Below are 17,476 nucleotides of genomic sequence, written 5' to 3' on the forward strand. Positions count from 1 at the left end.
AAAAAAAAAGCAGAAGGCTGAAGTTGCAGGGCTTATTAAAAGTGCTGAAATGTGGTTTTCATTTTTAAAAATGGCTGCTAGTTAATGTGGAGCGACAGATATGAGGTGAAGGCAAAGGAGCAGCTGTGTGTGACAGGGACGTCGTACGTAAACAAGAGCAGGACAGTACAGTGATGTTGGGCTCCTCTGGCAGGAAGCAATGTAATTCTGTGGTTAAGGGGGTGGGGGGGGGTATGTTTTGCTGCTCTGTGATTTTCTATGCAAGCTGGACCCTCTAAAAAGGGAACCAGAGTCTTTACTTAAAACTTTGCACTCTAACGAGGGCGAGGGCAGCAAAGTTCAAAGAGTTCTGAGGGACTTTGCACTGAAACAGGCTTCCCCTTATGACGGAGGCATTTTTGCAGCATTGCGTTAAAATGTTTCACCTCCCTGTCAGGCCATGCGTGGCGCGGGCCATTTGTAATCGGCACGCACTCACACGCTGTGCATTTACACACCATCCCAAGCAGACGTCGGACACCATGAGAGCCCAGCTCTCCATGCAAGTCAAACTCCCTTTGCACAGTGGCTTACCAGCGACATCCCCCCCCCCCCCAGCCCCGAGGACAGGCTGCCATTGAGGTGGCATGTGAGGGGTTAAAACAGGCTCCAGTGACACAGAGGCAGACAGTGTGCTCCAGTGGAGATGGACGCCATCTAATTACATGGCTGTGAGTCACAGTTTGAGGCTGGTCAACCCCCCCAGTCCCCACCCCGATTATTACAGGATCCTGCCCTACATTCAGAGCAAAATACACGGGCATTAATAGCGGTGGTTTAGGTTGGGGAAGGGGGGGGGGGGTTTAATGAAAACTGAAACAGCATCAGATGCAGATTTCAGATCAGCACACATGAGTCACGCGTCAAAAACTCCGATTACCGGCTGTCAAGCGAAGCGGCCTGTAAGCTCTGTCCCAGTGAGTCCAGACAATAGGCCTGGTGTCAGCGATGTCTACCAGCTGAAGCCCTCTGCAATCTCAGCCAATCACACCAGCTTGTCCCGATGACCTGGCTCGGGTAGAAACCCAACACCCGACCCCATGACACCAAAGAAGAGTCGCTCCCCCCCCCCCCCCTCCTTTCCCCGGCCACAAAGCAGCCCAGTCAACATGGCAGGCAGCGTAACACAAGACGGCGCCTTCCTGAACGTCATCTCCGTGTTCAGCTCCATCTTAGTGATGTTGTCGCCCTGAGTTAAGATCTAGCTGTGGTCAGTAGCCAAGGGCCAAAGCTCTCCAAGGAGAAGACGTGCCACACTAACAGCTGTACACATCAGAGCAGTGCTGTCCTTTATACAAATACACTCCAAATGTAATATTCTATAGACTTTTCTCACATTTAAAATTCCCAGGAAAACTAACCTTTCAAATACTTAGTCGTGCAGAACTCCGTCCTATTCACACTGTGGCCACTGGTTCTGCGGTCAGTAGCCCCCTGCTTCTGGGGGAGGGGTGTCTGAGTCAGGAAGCCCTGGCAGAACCCCAAGGCTGGTGGGGCTGGGCAGGGGGGCTCAGCAGCGCATCACAAAGAGAGGCTTGTTGAAGACCAGCATAGCCACCTTGCCCTCAGAGCAGGTAACAGTGCCAGACTGATGCCCACTTCCTAGGGAGGCAGTCAGGCTGCTTTGGCTTCTAGCAGGAGCTTCACTACCCTGCTTTGGGCACCATTCAATGTTAAACATAAGAAACAAATTATTTTTGGATCATTAAAATCAGAGCAATATTAGAAGTGAAATAAGATTAATTCTAATAGCTGCCTTATTATAAGGAGGAAAACAAAGTTTTATTGCAAAGAATTTTAATTACAATTACTTTCTCTGTTCAGGTTTAAGTCCATCCAGCAGTACTGTGGATATAATTAAATTTGTCATGGATTATGGGGTAAAGGGGTTAAAATACAGCTGCAAGTGATCACACTAAATTGCACACAAAATAAAAGGTCCCCTTTAAAAAAAACTGCCAAATAACAAACTCTACTGTGTTCAGGAACAGGCCGCATAAAAGGACGAATCTAATCCTAACACAATGCCAGTGCTCTGGGTTATACTGCCACCTTGTGGTTACATACTGATGTAGCATATTCAAGTTTACCGCCCATCTCCACTTTCATTACGTTCAAATTTTGCCACAGCAAACTCAACCAGGGGTATCATTTCAGTATTTTACAGGTTAAAACACAAGTTAAAGGTTCGATCACAGTATAATCTTATAAGATTTATAATTTGCATAATTTCTACCATCAGGGACATGTGGCATCACTGAGCACCTAATAGTCAAAAAATAGAGTAATAATAAAATAATACATCACATATCTGCAGGATCCTATAAGCATCCAATTCAAACTGCAGCAGAAACATCTATTTCTTCTTTGTTCGAGTTGCACTTTCCAGGATCTTTGCCTTCAAACCCACTCTTGAAAACACACAAATGTGAACTGTGAAACGTTTTATTTCTTTTTTAGATCATATTTAATAGTTATACAAAATCCAATACACAATATGTCTTATTTTGGTTTGGGTCACCAACAGGCCGACTTAAAAAGGAGCAAACTCTTGACAGAACAGGACACACACAAACACACTGCTGAACCTGTCCCACGAGTCCCCTGGGGGGGGGGGGGAGGGGGGGGGGTCCTGCTCAAAATCAGTGCATAACTGAAGCTCCTTTCTGACCTCCTGGAGCAGGTACTGTAGAAGTGTCTGGGTTTTAGGTCACGACAAACCCCACTTTTATACAAAAGTCAGTAAGTAGGCTGTTCTGACACAGCCCAGCGCAGCTAAAATTTCAAGAGTGTGTTCTTTTTCTGTATTGTACCAAATTTTACCAAGCGTGTCTAATTCCGTGTTACTGTTGGAGCTCGTTGACGAAGCCCAGACGCACAGTAGGTCAGCCATAGTGCAAGAACCCTGACCTTCATATGGATTTGAGTCCAAATCCAAACATTTCTGCAAAAAAGCAGAAGCTGCTTGGCTGGTAAGAGATTTTCAGAAAGTCGAGTATTTCAAGTTGACATAACATCATTGCATTTGCAAAGGGACGGCACTCTACAGAAGTCCTCACAGCCCATCCACTATCAACACTATTTTTAATGCTTGCATTCAAGATAATGGTTTAAAAATCACACTATTAAAATGTGAAATGACAACATACCAGTTTTAAGTGAATGATAAATTTAAGGATGTGGAAACAAACGAAAATGAAACAAATGATAATTTCTTTTTTTTTTTACAATGCCATTTCTCAAAATTTTCTTCCACAAACAAATAACCACATCATATCTGAATGACATTTCCAAACAAACTCATTGACTGATAAACACACACACACACACAAGGAAAGACGGCAGGCATCTGCAGTGCTAGATAGCATAGCGCAGGTTCAGCTCCACCAGGGTACCATCTCAACCACACTACGCTTGTACCTTCTAGGGCTGCAAACTGTGGCTGTTCATGATAAACAACACAGAAATCCAGCAAAGGCCTTCAGACTATACTGGCGATGTCCACCTATGAAAGACAAGCTTTGCTCATAGGGCACGGTGGCCCACAAAGAAACAAATAATGTCTGCCCTTCATTCCTCTGTGTAGTTTTCAAATGCCCTTGTTACTTTAGGGGCAGAGTGTAGGAATCAGCTGTTAATACAATACAAAAGTTTACCTCCTCAATTCTGGTCCCGGAGGGCCAGAATCTGACAGTTTGCAGACTCTCCAGCTCAAACACGTCACAATCAGATAATTACCAGGTTTAGTATGTGCATCTGAGCAGGAAAATCCACAAACCGTGTTGGATTCTGGTCCTCCGGGACGGGAATAGGGGCGTCCAGCATTAGGAGGTCGTGGCACATGCCCATGACCAGAAGGTGGCTGATTTGAATGGCGTGGCTGAAAGAATGTGGCCTTTGAGGCCGGGCCTCAGCCCTGAAGACTGCAGGGAGGCGCTGTGCTCTGACCGTAAGCTTCGCTCACTTCTACATGCATCTTAGGTGGGTAAGATGGGATACGAGAAAACCAATGAAAATTCAAATGTACTCATATTTGTACAAATGGCAAATAAAGTGCAATCATTCTTTTTTTTTACTACCCTTCTGTATGTAAGTATGACTGGCCATTTACATTTTACAGGATTTTTGTTTTAAGTTTTTGTATTGTTCCCACATTAACTATATTATTTTATTATTCACCATTGCGCCTTACCGCTACCTTAATGATAGAAGACGGCTAACGCGTTTGCTGGTTCACTACTAATGCTACAAGCCTTTTCCTGTTAGTGTAGCCATGTTAATGTATAGTTGTTGATTTTCTGAACTCCTCCAGTCCTTTATTTTAAATGTACTTATGTATGACATGTATTATTTGTGACTGTTTATACTTACATATGCATTTCGTTGGTTTAGTTTGTACTTTTCGGTTCCGCCACAAAGGTGTTGTAGGCATGGCAGCAACCAGCGGCGCATTTTTTTATTTATTTTTTTTGTTTCAGCGTCAATTCCTGTCAGAATCCGCTTAGATTTGGCACTGTGTAAATTGAGGAGAGGCTGGACGTCGTCGACTGCGCCATTTATTTTAGGGAAATAAACTGCAGCTGCGTGCCCGTTGTTGCCGAATCGTTACATTAGCAGCACAACAAATATTCATACGACCACAAATATTTATGATGTAGCAACGCGTTGAAGCAGGAGTGGATAAGTACAGGAAGCAGATCCAAATGCCTCGCTAACAGCCACAAGGACGACAGGGCAGCATTTGGGCCGAGCGGAAGCTGAATTTTAGGGGTGAACGCGCAGACTGACGCCTTGCTCTCCGAGGAAACGTGGTGTCGTCTTAAGACACGCATTGCAAATCAGGTTGAAGAAACCCCAATGCAATTCCTTTCAAATCACAAAGGCCTTTTCAGAATTTACGATAGACCACACCAGAAAAATCAAGTGTTTAAACCGACAGCTGGTTAAAATGTACAAAAAAAAATACATAATTAAGTTAACGGGATAAATATCCGAGCGTCGGCAGAAGGTCGAAAGCCAGCTTCAAACACAGTGGTCTGATTTCAATTTTGTGCAAATTTGAAAATGGGGGGGAAAGACAGGACCGTACAACTGTCATATTTTGTTCACGTAGAATCCCAGAACTACAAAATTGATACATGGCCAAGGATATAAAAAAAAAAAAAAAAACTTTTCTGCTGCTAGATTCCAAAGTAAATTCGCTCTTCGGTTTCTAAGACCAATCTGGTTCTGGAGTTCCACGTAGACAAAAGAACAAGCAGTGAGCCATTCGGCAGGTCTAGTGGTCAGAACATATGGATCACACATTGTACGGTTTTATTCAGTACTGTGAGATCCCAAGGTGAAATGTCTTAAAACCCAACGCAGCCAGGAAGTACTGGTCTGACTGGAGCGCTTAAAGGCCCTGACTGCAATAACCAGTATCCAGGAGCAGCTTTTCAGTGATCAAATGTCTCCAGCAACCATATATACTGGGCAGCAACATTAATGCGTTTAAACTACTGCTTCGTCTCTCTCTCTCTCTTTCACACACACACACACTACAGTAAATAAAGACCCCCAGCATTTTACAGATTTACACCTTGCTTTGTCGGATACCATTTCCAAAAAAACATACCATGTGGAAAAAGACAACAGACTAAAACTCTTCACTAAATCCTTAGTGCACGATAGCAGGTACAGTATCTGGCAAACTTGTGCTACACAGACTTCAGCAGATAGGTGCAGTTCTGATTTGTCACCCTGACAGTGAAGATTGTCTGGCTGCTTACCCCTCCCCTCAATAAGGGAGTGTTAAAAACAGGGAGGCAAGTCGGTGGACCAGGGGCGGCTGGAGAGCAGGACTGATGGGTATTGCACTTTGTACGGAGGAACAGACTGCTGCCTTGTGAAGCCAAGAGGTCCTCTCAGCTCTGCAGGAGGAGGAGCCAGGAGGAGGAGCCAGGAGCAAACAGGGAGGCAGATAGAAATCGTCCAGCTAAGACCCCTTACTTGCCCTGGAAATTGCTAAGCTCCATTTCATCCTTACGGCGGCGCTGCTGAGCAAAGAGAGAACTGAAGGGGTACAATTTGGCCTTGGCCGGGTACCTCTGCCCCGCAATGTCCACCTCATAGTCACCGCGGTTGATGAAGTCGGGGGTGATGACAGGAGGGGCGCCGGGCGGCGGCGACACAAAGCCCAGGCACACGTGACGCTCCAGCGTGTAGCTGTAGGCGCTGCTGGTGGTGACGCCGGCCAGCTCCCCGCTCCGGTAGATCGGCTCGCCCCACCAGGGCCACAGGTCCAGCTCGCAGTCATGGTCCTCCAACACCAGCATGATGAAGCGCCGTGACACGCCCTCTTGGCGCTGCCGCAGCAGCGCGTCCCGCCCCAGGAAGTCCGTGTCCTGAGACGGGAAACGAGGAAGATTACATGCAGAAGGGGAGTATCCAAATGATGCAGTCAGGGCCGTGTCGCGCACTGCTTCGTGCCGCAGTGCCATGGAAAAACGGAAAATGTGATAAAACGCGACAGTTGGCTGCCAGAGCAGGGGGCGCAATCACCTTATCGAACTTAACCCTGAACTCACGGCCACACTCCAGGGGGGTGGTGAACGTGTCCAGGTCCTGTCCCCAGAAGGCGAAGAACTTCTCGATGCGCAGGCTGCGCAGGGCATAGTAGCCGGCGTTGCGGATGCCATATTTCTGGCCCACGGACATCACCTCGTTGTAGACATGGAGCGCGTACTGCGGCAGGAAAGAGAGAGTGTATGACATGCACCAGCTCAGTGAGGCAGACCGCTAACTTACACTGAGAATGTTCTAGAATGTGGAAGGAAGCCAAGCAGGAGGCCTCACCTCGATGGGGATGTAGAGCATGAAGCCAGGCTCCCCCGTGTGGGTCATGCTCATGACCCGGATGCCGTTGGCATAACCCACGCTCATTTCCTGTTGGAGCAGCGTTGTAAGACACGAGTCTTTGGGTTTTTATTGATAAGCATATTTGACAGTTCTTGTGTTGCTGCGTGCGCGATTGACGCCCATCTTCCATTGCTGACGTACAGTTTGAAGGGCGTTTCTCAAAACCAAAAAAGCGAAGGGCGCACTTGTGGTCTTACAAAGAGCTTGTGATTCTTTGCATTCTTGGTATTGAGAAAACAGCAGACCATCTTTACCACTCCACCATAAACTGAAAAGGGCCATCGTAACTGCTCTCTAGACAGTATGCATGTTAAAAGGAATGAAAGGAGAAGCAGGCACACCTTACAGAACAGAGAGGGGAAGTGCTCCGGGGTCATCGAGACGTACGACAGTTCGGAGAGCACATCCATCGCTCGCGGGCCAATGAGATTCAGAGCTGTGATGGCCAAACGACAGAGGTCAATGATTCTGATAAGTTTAGGAAGGGAGGGATCGGCCACCAGATCGGCCATCTTTCACCTGTGTATTTCCAGCTGACATCCTCTAGGTGGAGCTGCGGATCATTCGGCATGTGCTGTTTTATCCAAGCCCAGCAGCGTACCTGTTGGTCTGTGGGAGAGATGATGAAGAAGCTGGGGAAGAGGACAGAGTCAGTGTAAAGGTCACTGTAGGTGATCATTTTTACCCCGTATTCCCCCCGCAGTCCCCTTGTAGTTCATTGTGTGTCATCTGTTGTGTCAAATGTTACAGCTGTTGTGTGTGTGCTGCTCCTCTATGCCTTTCAAATTGCCTCTCGGGGACAAATAAAGTTTTTTGAATTTGAATTTGAGCCGACCTGTTCTTGCTGAGGCGCACCACGCTGCAGTCGTTCTCGTAGCCGCCGCGCTCGTTGAGCATGCCCGTGTGTACGATGTGGCCCACTGGCACGTCCAGGTCGTTGGCGCACAGGTGTTGCAGCAGCTCCAGTGCCTGGTCCCCAGTGGACTGACAAAACCAAAATGGTCAAAGTACGTCCCAATATTTTCCATCATAGCAACATTATAGGTTCAAATAATTCTCAGCATGCGCAACAGTACCAGAAAAACCAACAGTAAAAAAAAAAAAAAAAGTAAAAATCTACAAATTTAACAGATATGCCATCTAGATGGTCTTCCTCTTTTGTACTGCTGGCCTCTGCATGCATTTGAAAGGCCTCAATACTTCCCCCTGGTGGACACTCACACTGAGCTCAAACTTTGTGAAGGAGGACATGTCGATAACGCACACAGCCTCCTTACAGCACTTGACCTCGGCGCCGACGATGTCAAACCAATCCGGCTTGTAGAATGTTTTGCTCTGGTCCAGAGCCAGAAGGTCTACAAACAGAGCCATCGTATCAGGGAATGACGTTATTCGTTTAGTCTAATGATGGTGTGCTGTAAAAGGCAATGCAGGAATACCAAGTGAAGGATGTCTCTGTCCTCACCCACCTTTCCCAGCAGGAACGAAGTACTTGGCTCTCTCAAAGCCATGCTTCTCCATCCAGCGAGCGCCTTGCGCATCCAGCCGGTCATACAGGGGGCTGGTCCGGAGCTGCCGGCCCGTCTGGAAGTCCCAGCGTGGGACCTTCAGCTCGTACAGCAGGGCTGTGAGACAGACAGGCAGACAGACACATGCGTGCACTCACCAACAATTCTGAAAGTCCCGTTAAACAGAGGCAGAGTTCTGCCAAGCAGCTTTTAGCAGTGATGCACTTGACATCTGACACCACACCAAGGGTAGCACTAGCCTTCAGACAATGAGCTTGTCGTTGCGAATGTTTCCATTACAATAACCCTAACCCAAAGTTTGTGATTTCTTTGAATTAGAAATTCCAGCATCCCCATCTAGTTAAACGGTTTTGATTTTCTCATTTTATTACATATCTTCTTTTCAGCACAACCCACGAAGCAGGTGGAAAGGCATTTTACTGCACTGAGATACAGGGTATGATGGCCCATCCATCCATCCGTCCATTTTCTGAAACCGCTTATCCTATTCAAGGTTGCGGGGGTCTGGAGCTTATCCCGGAGGCTACCGGATAAAGGCTGGGAACAACCCAGGGTGGGGCGCCAACCCAACACAGGGCATACTAACACATGCACACCTACGGGCAATTTGGGAACTCCACAGCATGTATTTGCTTTCATTGAAATGATCACAGATACACAATAACTAAACTAACACAGAGTCAGACTTATTCATATATACAGTCGAACCTCGTTACTATGTACCCCGGATACAACGTTTTCACTTTTTCAACGTACAGGTTTCTAATTCCCGTTTTTAGCCTATATATTATTCCGATAGCAGCCATTGTTTACAGCGTACACCCTAACAGCGTAAACTTCAATACAACATCCAAATTTCTAGAGAAAACACGAAAACTAACCATCGTTACGATGTACAGCACTCTCCCCGCCCACCACAACTTGTGTCACTACATCTACCTGTATCTACCTGATCTTCGCCCGACAATGCACATTTGCCTTGATTTAATTAGACCAATATTTCATTAATATTTTCAGGCCAAATGCCAATTTGGATGCGAATGTTTATTTTAAAAATCCATTTTGACCAGCCGTTGTGTATTTTCGTTGCCGTTTATCGCCGGCCGTAATTGTGAGTAATTTTTTTCAAAATTTCAAGAATCCAAATGAGCTTTGTCGAATTATTTAACAAGTAATAATGTGTTTGTTTGTTTTGTAGTCAATTTAAGGGTCTGTTCTATTAAAGTTTTATCATTTACGTGGATATTTCGTGAGTTCTTTCATCCATCTTGCACTAAGTGCTTACAACGTTCTATGCTTATAATGTACATGTTTTTGATATCCCGTCTTGTACGTAGTAACGAGGTTCAACTGTATATACACAGCTCTGGAAAAATTAGGAGACCACTCTATATATATATTTTTTAAATCCGAATAGTTAAATCCTGATTTAAGTTCCTAAGACAGCAGTACACAAGAATACGGTGAAGCAGGAGACACTGGGAACGACCAGAAGCAGAGAAGTACCAGACTGCCAGGTAAAGGGCAGAAGCAACTTTCTAATGCCAGAGATGACAGTTTCTCATGAAACGGAGGATGACCTCAAGTGACCTTCAAAACGAATGGAACACATTAATAAAAAGCAAAGAACCAGGCTGAAGTTTGCAAAAAAAAAAAAAAAAAAAAAAACACACACACCCTTAAATTTAGAAATAAGTGAAATGAAAAAAAAATGTGCTGTGGTGTGTTAATTTTTTCCAGAGCTGTATATATAATTTACATACTTCACATCTATCCATTATTAAATCACTAATCCAATACAGAACTGGGGGGGGGCAGCTGGTAACTGGTACAAACTTGCCTGGAAATAAAACCAGAAGTTAAACATACGATTAAACATGAGCACCATTTTGGAGATGAATTCTGACCTACAGCAAGTAAAACCAGAAGCTGAAAGGCAGGAGAGACCTGGATGGGATACCAATCCACCAAGTATCGTATCAAATGAAATTCAGCTACACTGAGGTACCCGGCCCACAAGAGGCTTGTCTGCACAGCACAGATCTGGGGCCTAAATCACGAAGCAGGAAAGCTTGTTGGATTTAAGGTAGCACAGTTTACATTAACTTTCTTTGTGCACTAACTTTAAGCACAAACTACCTTAAATCTGACAAGCTATTCAGCTAAGCAAAAAAATAAATAATCCAACTTTTAAGTCAAACAAGCTAAATCAACTGATAAACTTGAACACCGAGTAATTCCAAAAGTTCTATCAAATTTTCACAGCCGTAAAATTGCCATAAGCATTTAATTTAGAATGAGCAACTACAGCCAGACATGAAAAAGGACTTACACACACTGCTATGACAAAGTACTAGAAAGTGAATCATGCATGACACTGAGTGCCAAATGCCAGCGTGTGTCAGATACAAGAGTCCAGACAATTAGCCTTTTGACGATTTGAAATTTTGTGAACCACACCTTTCACCTTCCGATTTTTTTATATACTGTTATTCATAAGCAAATGTAATTCATGTATAAATGCAACCTGCCTTATTCACAGAAAGTGAAACCTGGACACAGATTATGGATCAAGACGTTATCCAAGTAATGATGCTTCTATTATTTTCACTGGCCAAAAGCAGCAGTGGCACCCAGCAGGCTGGCAGGGGGCGTCTAGCAGCACGCAGCAGCTACTCACGCATGACTTCCATGACGCGATGTCTCAGGAAGGTGCGGCTGCTCTGTAGACTGCCAAAGCGCGTGATGTCCAGGGGCCACACGTTGGCCGTGGGGTAACCGTAGGTCATCCATTCAGCCAGGTACCTGGGAGCAGACAGACTCATCACACAAAGCTTCATATACAAACGGCCCCCAAACGGGTAAGAGGGATGAAGTGCAGGAGGTCGCTGTACGAGCATACCGCTGGGGCAGCGTTTCCCCAATCCGGCCCTTGGAGACCCACAGGCATTCCACATTTTTGCTCCCTCTCAGCAAATAAAAATTCTAGCAGGGAGTTGAGAGGGGGCAAAAACATGGACCGATTATGGCTTCCCGAAGACTGGATTGGAAAACACTGTTATGGGATCGGCTGAAGGAGTTTATCTTGTACAATTGTGTGAAAGAGTAAATACTATCAAGCAGTTAAATGTTTCTGCTAACAAATAACTTTGGGGACTTTAATTTAGAGTGTGCAATGACAAATTCAGCTGAATTTGAGTGATGCACACACCGCTGGTGCGATTCCTGCCCTGGAACGCTATTAACCGGTGGAATACAAGACAGCCAGCTCACCTGCCGGCACCCCCAGCGAAGGACAGCCCAGACGAGTTCATGCCAGCTAGGACGAAGTAGCCGTGGACTCCTGGGGTCTCCCCCATCAGACAGCGCATGTCCGGGGTGAACGACTCAGGACAGTTGACCAGCTGGTGGATCTCACAGGCGTCCAGGTTGGGCATGCGACGTAGAAGAGCACCAAGCATAGGTTCTGCAGGCACAGGAAGGAACATCATCCAAGAGGCCGAGTACGTTACCAGATGGCTCTTTAATCCCAGATAGAAGAGACCAGTGCAGCCCTAACCAATTTTAACTTCATATGTGAGAACATATGCCATTATTTGTCCATTTCACAAATTCTACATGACAGAATTTTAACGGAGTAGATCAAGAAAACACCAGAACACACGGTCACGTCTGAACCACGAGACTCCTGCTTGGAGTAAATTACATGGCATTTCCGAGTCAAATTGGGCCTTTCATCTGAAACCACAATCTGGTACCAAAAGTCTTGCATACTTTCCACCAAACATTCTGATCAGATTCTATTGTTACGCGGCGCTGACACACAGACAGACAAGCGGATGGGAGGTGGAGGGGCATGTTGTAAGGCTGGCACGCTCCGTGACCCAGCTGGCCACAGGGTCACCTCCGCCTCACACGCCAGGCCCCAAGGACACATGCTCCGCAAGGCACTGGTGCAAAGGGAGGAGCGATAAAGCACCAATACTAAACAACCTCCCCCACCCACCTCAAAATAAGCAGGCCAGGCACCCACTGTGCTTGTGTTTATTTTCAGCACTGCATATTCCTTCAGGGCGTCAGGAAGGCACAGGCTGTAACATTGCACAAGCACCTCACTGGTGTCAAAGTTCAGCCTGATTGACACGCTGGCCGGGCTGACAATATTCCTCCTAAACGGACTTTTATTTCACTAAGAATGCTTAACATCAGAAGTTTGTAGTATAATACTACCTAATAGCTTTGTACCAGTCATGAGTAACGAAGCAAAATTTTTAATTCATTACACTAAACAGTCCTACAGGGCTGTACAAGGGAATTTGTTTGTAGACTACACTGACACACCGGGAATGTGAAACCGACACCAATTCCAGATTCCACCTCCGTATCCTTTGTACTTGTATATGGGGAGTGTCATCAACCAGTGATGTTACTTAATGTTGTTCTTACAGTCTTATTCAACGCAAGTCAGAAGGAAGCCTGCGGTAAGAATTCATTCTACTACACAAGCAGAGGTAGATAGCTGAGGTTCAGAAAGCAAAAATCCAGACCAAAATTTTGTTTCAACCAATTGAGTAAGACGACTCCCATTCACATACTCAACTGGTTGGTTGAAACAAAATCCTGGTCTGGATTTGTACTTTCTGAACCCGAACTTTCCACCTCTGCACACAGGACAATAAAGCTACATAAACTGGAATGCAGAGGCTCCTCTTCCCTTCCACAGCTGGCTTTCCTTACCAAAATGGTCCCAGTCCTCCTGCATGTTCTGGATCTCCAGCTGGTTCCTGCCCTCCGTGAAGATGGGTTTTGGATTCTTCTCAAAGCCCCCCGACAGGACCCCCCCCTGCCAGGCACGCACGTAGATCCTCCCGTCCATGTCCATCACCACTGAAGGGGAATTCTGTGCGTCAGCTGGTCCTCTGGGGAACGTACCACGTTGGGGAAGCAGCCCGAAGCGAAAAGTGTTTCACGTGCCGGCCTCTCACCTGGGGTGTTGGGCTGCAGGGGCGGCTGCAGGGGCTTGGTGAGAAGGTAGAAGTGCTCACAGCCGTGGAGGGGCACTGATACCTTCACCTCACTGGCCTGGCCCAGCTCGTACGCCCACTGGCAACACAGAATACAGCTTCAGACATGCCTGGATTACGGCTGTTCCAAACCACTCATTCAAATGGTAACACTACCACTATCAAACTGGAAAACAGGCGACAATGACCACGTCAATCTAGGCAAGATCTTAAATCTAGGCTGACCCGATAATCCATGTCAGGGAGGACACCGAGTTAGGACAGGATTTGTAAACCACTATTTCAATTAAAAAGGACCTGTCGGATTTAAGGTAGTCTGGGCAAAATGTAAGAGAACGAAAATGAAGTCCATTTGAACTGTGGCACCTTAAATTTGACAAGATATCTTGATAAGCCAGTAATCCCGCTTCGCAGTACAGGCCACTGGATTTCACTTAAGCACTGAGCTTTTGCTGTGTGCTGACTGGTCAGTCTCCTATAATCATGCATGTATCACTAATGCTAATGTGAAACAGTTGGATTGATCTTTGAATCAAAGAAACAAATCAGTCAAAGCACCAGAAGAAAAGAGCTATTTAGCCAAGCAGAGGAGCCCTTCAGCTTTAGTTTGTAAAGCCTGAAGTAGCGCAATAATACTCCTGACAAGTATTACCTGGTCACCCTACTTAAAATGGATCTTTAGGTTTAAAAAAAAAATAAAAGAACCTTTTTGGGAATGATTAAATCTGCACCAAGTTACATTTGCTACATTGTGAGTAAATTGTCTTAAATCACCAAGGTCAAAGCAGACTGAAACCTGCTGTACATAAAACTCGTTTCTTTAATACGAGTCACAGCAGATAAAGGCAATATGCCAACAATAAGGATAATGCAAGCACAAACTAACCTGTCCTGCACAGTTCACAAAGTACTCGCACTCAATGGGTCCTCGGTCAGTCTCCACGCCAGTCACGTGTCCCCTCTCCACCATCACGTGGTTCACGCTCGTTCGCTCGTGGATCATGACCCCTGAAGGAAGGGAGTTTTTGTCAGGGCCAGCTGGGTTATACCAAACCAGTCCCACAACCACACACTGACGCACAAATCGACTGACCGTGACTCGCCGCTGCCACCGCCAGGGCATGGCTGACATCTGGAGGGGACGCCACAGCATCCCCCGGCAGATGCAGCGCCCCCACCAGGTCATGCATGTTCACTAGAGGGTGCAGCTGTGCCACATCCTTGGGCTTGATGACATTACAACTGATCCCTATCACCCTATTCACAAGCAAAGTTTACACAAGTGTTGGTTCATTAATAACATACCAATATATTACAGAAAAAAAAACTTCAACCCTTTGACCAGTGACTATTAAAATCTAACAACTTTTAAACAGATCTTGATATTGCATTAGCTTCAAAAAGCAGCCACGTTGTGGCTAAACTCACTTGAGGCGGGAGGCGAGACGCTTTAAGGACAAAAAGCGATCCTGATTCTGGGCCAGGCATAGAGAGCCAGTCTTCATGTAACCTAGGAGACACAGCCAGGTCAATACGCCTACCTCTGCCCTGCCCTTTCTCTTTGATATGCAGTGAGCTTCAGTCTCTACTTTATGCATTCAGACACACACATGTTGCGCAAGCCTGGATACAACAGGACTACTGTCTTTATAATTTATTTAAGGTGATTAATTGTCATTATTGACATGCCACAGCATACAGTACATGACAATGAAATGTGTCCTATTTAACATTTAACCTATATATGACATCAAGACATAGCAGTGGTAGCCATTATTTAGGCCCTGGAGAGCAGTGCATGGGGGAGGTACCTTACTCAGGGTACCTCAGTGCAACCTTGCTGGCTGGGGATTTGAACCAGCAACATTTCAATCATATACACCAGGAGTGTCAAACTCCAGTCCTGCGGGGCCAGAGCCCTGAGTATCTTAGTTCCTTCCTTGTTCCACCACAAATGATTCAGCTCAAGAGTTGTGTGGTAATTAGCACAAGGAGTTGAATCAGGTGTGTTAAATGAGGGGAAACCCAAAAATGTGCAGGGCTCCGGCCCCCCAGGACTGGAGTCTGACACCCGTGATATACACACTTCCCTAACCATTAGGCCACCACCACCCAATCAGCTAAACGGATAGATGGAGGTCCACAGCTGCCCCAACTCTCCGTTATAATAAAACATTCAATGTCACACAGACTGAAACTTCTACTGAAGCTGAACACACCTGAAAGGCCTCAGACCTGAAAGACACAAGACACGGTGTAAATGTTACCAGTTTTCACGCCAGTTTCTTCCTCTAGACGCTCATAGAGTGTGTTCGAGTAGTCGGCCATCTTGCTCTCGATGGAAATAGGCTTGGCGACACTGACGATGCCAGCACACAGACGGGTGGTTCCAGCCCCAAGCCTGTCACAGACAGAGCGCACCCCCCTCACTGACAGATGAACAGGTTAAGTGTTCACAAACACCAATCTTACTTTCCCCTATAGCAGATACAAATAATTTTATTGTGAAAGGCAAGACCCAACTCATCCATAATATTAATTCATCTCTGCCTGACAACTTTGTTCTTTTTCAGATACGAGTTATAAACCTCTATGTCTGGTGGAGCATTAAGTGTTTCAAAATTCAAGCACTTTATTTATTATCGTGAGTGCATAATGAAATTCTGATTTTGTACAGAATTTTGTTGTGTACATTTATGACAATAAAATTGCGTGAAGAAGCATGATCCAGTTCAAATTATTCAAAGGCAACACTGCCGTCTTACCTTCCCTGTTCGAGCAAGACCACCTCCGTCCAACCGAGTTTGGCTAGGTGGTAAGCCACAGAGGAGCCTACGATTCCGCCGCCACAGATCACCACACGAGCCTGGCTCGGCAAAGGCATGGAACTCCCCTCCACCCCAGCCGCCAAGCTCCTCGGGGAGCAACGAAGGCCACGCTGGCCCACTTCGGCCCCCCCGTGCCTCACATCCAGCAGGAGACGAGGAAAGAAGACGGGGGACAGGACCCGGGTGCTACGCACACAGCTGCGCATTCTGTCACCTGTGCAAAAAGCAGAACACTATTCACAGAAGACTGAAATCTAAACATTTCTGCCCTAATAGATCTTTACGCTACTGATAGTTAGGTTTAAAGTTTTAAAAGTAATTTAAAAAGTCAGCCTGGTTAACACACACCAAACACTAAGTTATATGCAGGTCTAAACAGATCCTGCATAAAAAATTGAGCAAGACACGAACTTGAAGGAGACGGCGCACAATGGGTCTGCTTAGACAAACCATAGGTAACACTTTCTATAACAGAAGTGGGATAATGAACAAAGAAGGGGGGAAAGATGACAGCTTCATTTTAACCCAGCCCCAGGTGACAGCTGTCACTTACATCAAAGCCATATTTAACTAGTCAGATACGATCCAAAAAATCAAACCTCTTTAACAACAGACAGTAAGCAGCTCGCATAACGGAAACATGTCTTGCAACCCTTCTAAAGGATTCAATAAAGAGATTGGAGACCGTTCATAGCTGCCCTTGGCCACCATAGAGTCAGTACTTAAAAACAAGATCGTAAACCGTCTTATTAAAACTGTTATTCCGCCAAACCAGCTGGCCTCAGTTTCCCTAAAATCCTCCTTGACTTATCCGAATCTCCCCGCGGCCTTACCGCTACATTCTCTTTACATTCAGGAAAGAAGCAGCCCTGTCTAAGCTGCACTTTACAGAGGGCTGAAAAGCACAGAGGACGACGCTACTCACTCCTTCGGCCTAAAAACGGACAACAATCCTCGGTTTTCTGTATCACCCTGACGCCCGGGAGACGCCGGGTCTTCACCGCTAACAAACGACGTCTGCACCCCAGTCCCGGACGCTCGCTACGCACGAAAACGTTTGCGTCTGACTTTAGGACTACATTTTGACGTCGACGGTACTCCATTTAAGGAAAAAGAAATCCCCGCCTATCAGCCAATGGGAAGCGGCGCTCTGCTC

The 17,476-nt window shown here is 46.1% G+C and overlaps 1 protein-coding gene across 1 annotated transcript; it reads right to left on the bottom strand.

Moving 5' to 3' along the window:
* Window positions 1–2,468: 2,468 nt before the first annotated feature.
* pdpr (pyruvate dehydrogenase phosphatase regulatory subunit) lies at window positions 2,469–17,393 on the bottom strand. Its single transcript, XM_049030002.1, has 18 exons — window positions 17,246–17,393; window positions 16,258–16,534; window positions 15,760–15,893; window positions 14,921–15,002; window positions 14,586–14,749; window positions 14,379–14,500; window positions 13,454–13,571; window positions 13,206–13,355; window positions 11,742–11,934; window positions 11,149–11,273; window positions 8,409–8,564; window positions 8,161–8,294; window positions 7,775–7,923; window positions 7,459–7,571; window positions 7,281–7,375; window positions 6,877–6,966; window positions 6,583–6,765; window positions 2,469–6,425 (listed from the first exon to the last, which is right to left on the bottom strand). Exons 2-18 carry the CDS (start codon window positions 16,524–16,526, stop codon window positions 6,027–6,029), a joined length of 2,676 nt encoding a protein of 891 aa, XP_048885959.1. The 5' UTR covers window positions 16,527–16,534; window positions 17,246–17,393; the 3' UTR covers window positions 2,469–6,026.
* Between the last annotated feature and the right edge of the window lie 83 nt (window positions 17,394–17,476).

This window comes from Brienomyrus brachyistius, chromosome 11 (assembly GCF_023856365.1).
Source record: "Brienomyrus brachyistius isolate T26 chromosome 11, BBRACH_0.4, whole genome shotgun sequence".
Classification (NCBI taxonomy): Eukaryota; Metazoa; Chordata; class Actinopteri; order Osteoglossiformes; family Mormyridae; genus Brienomyrus; species Brienomyrus brachyistius.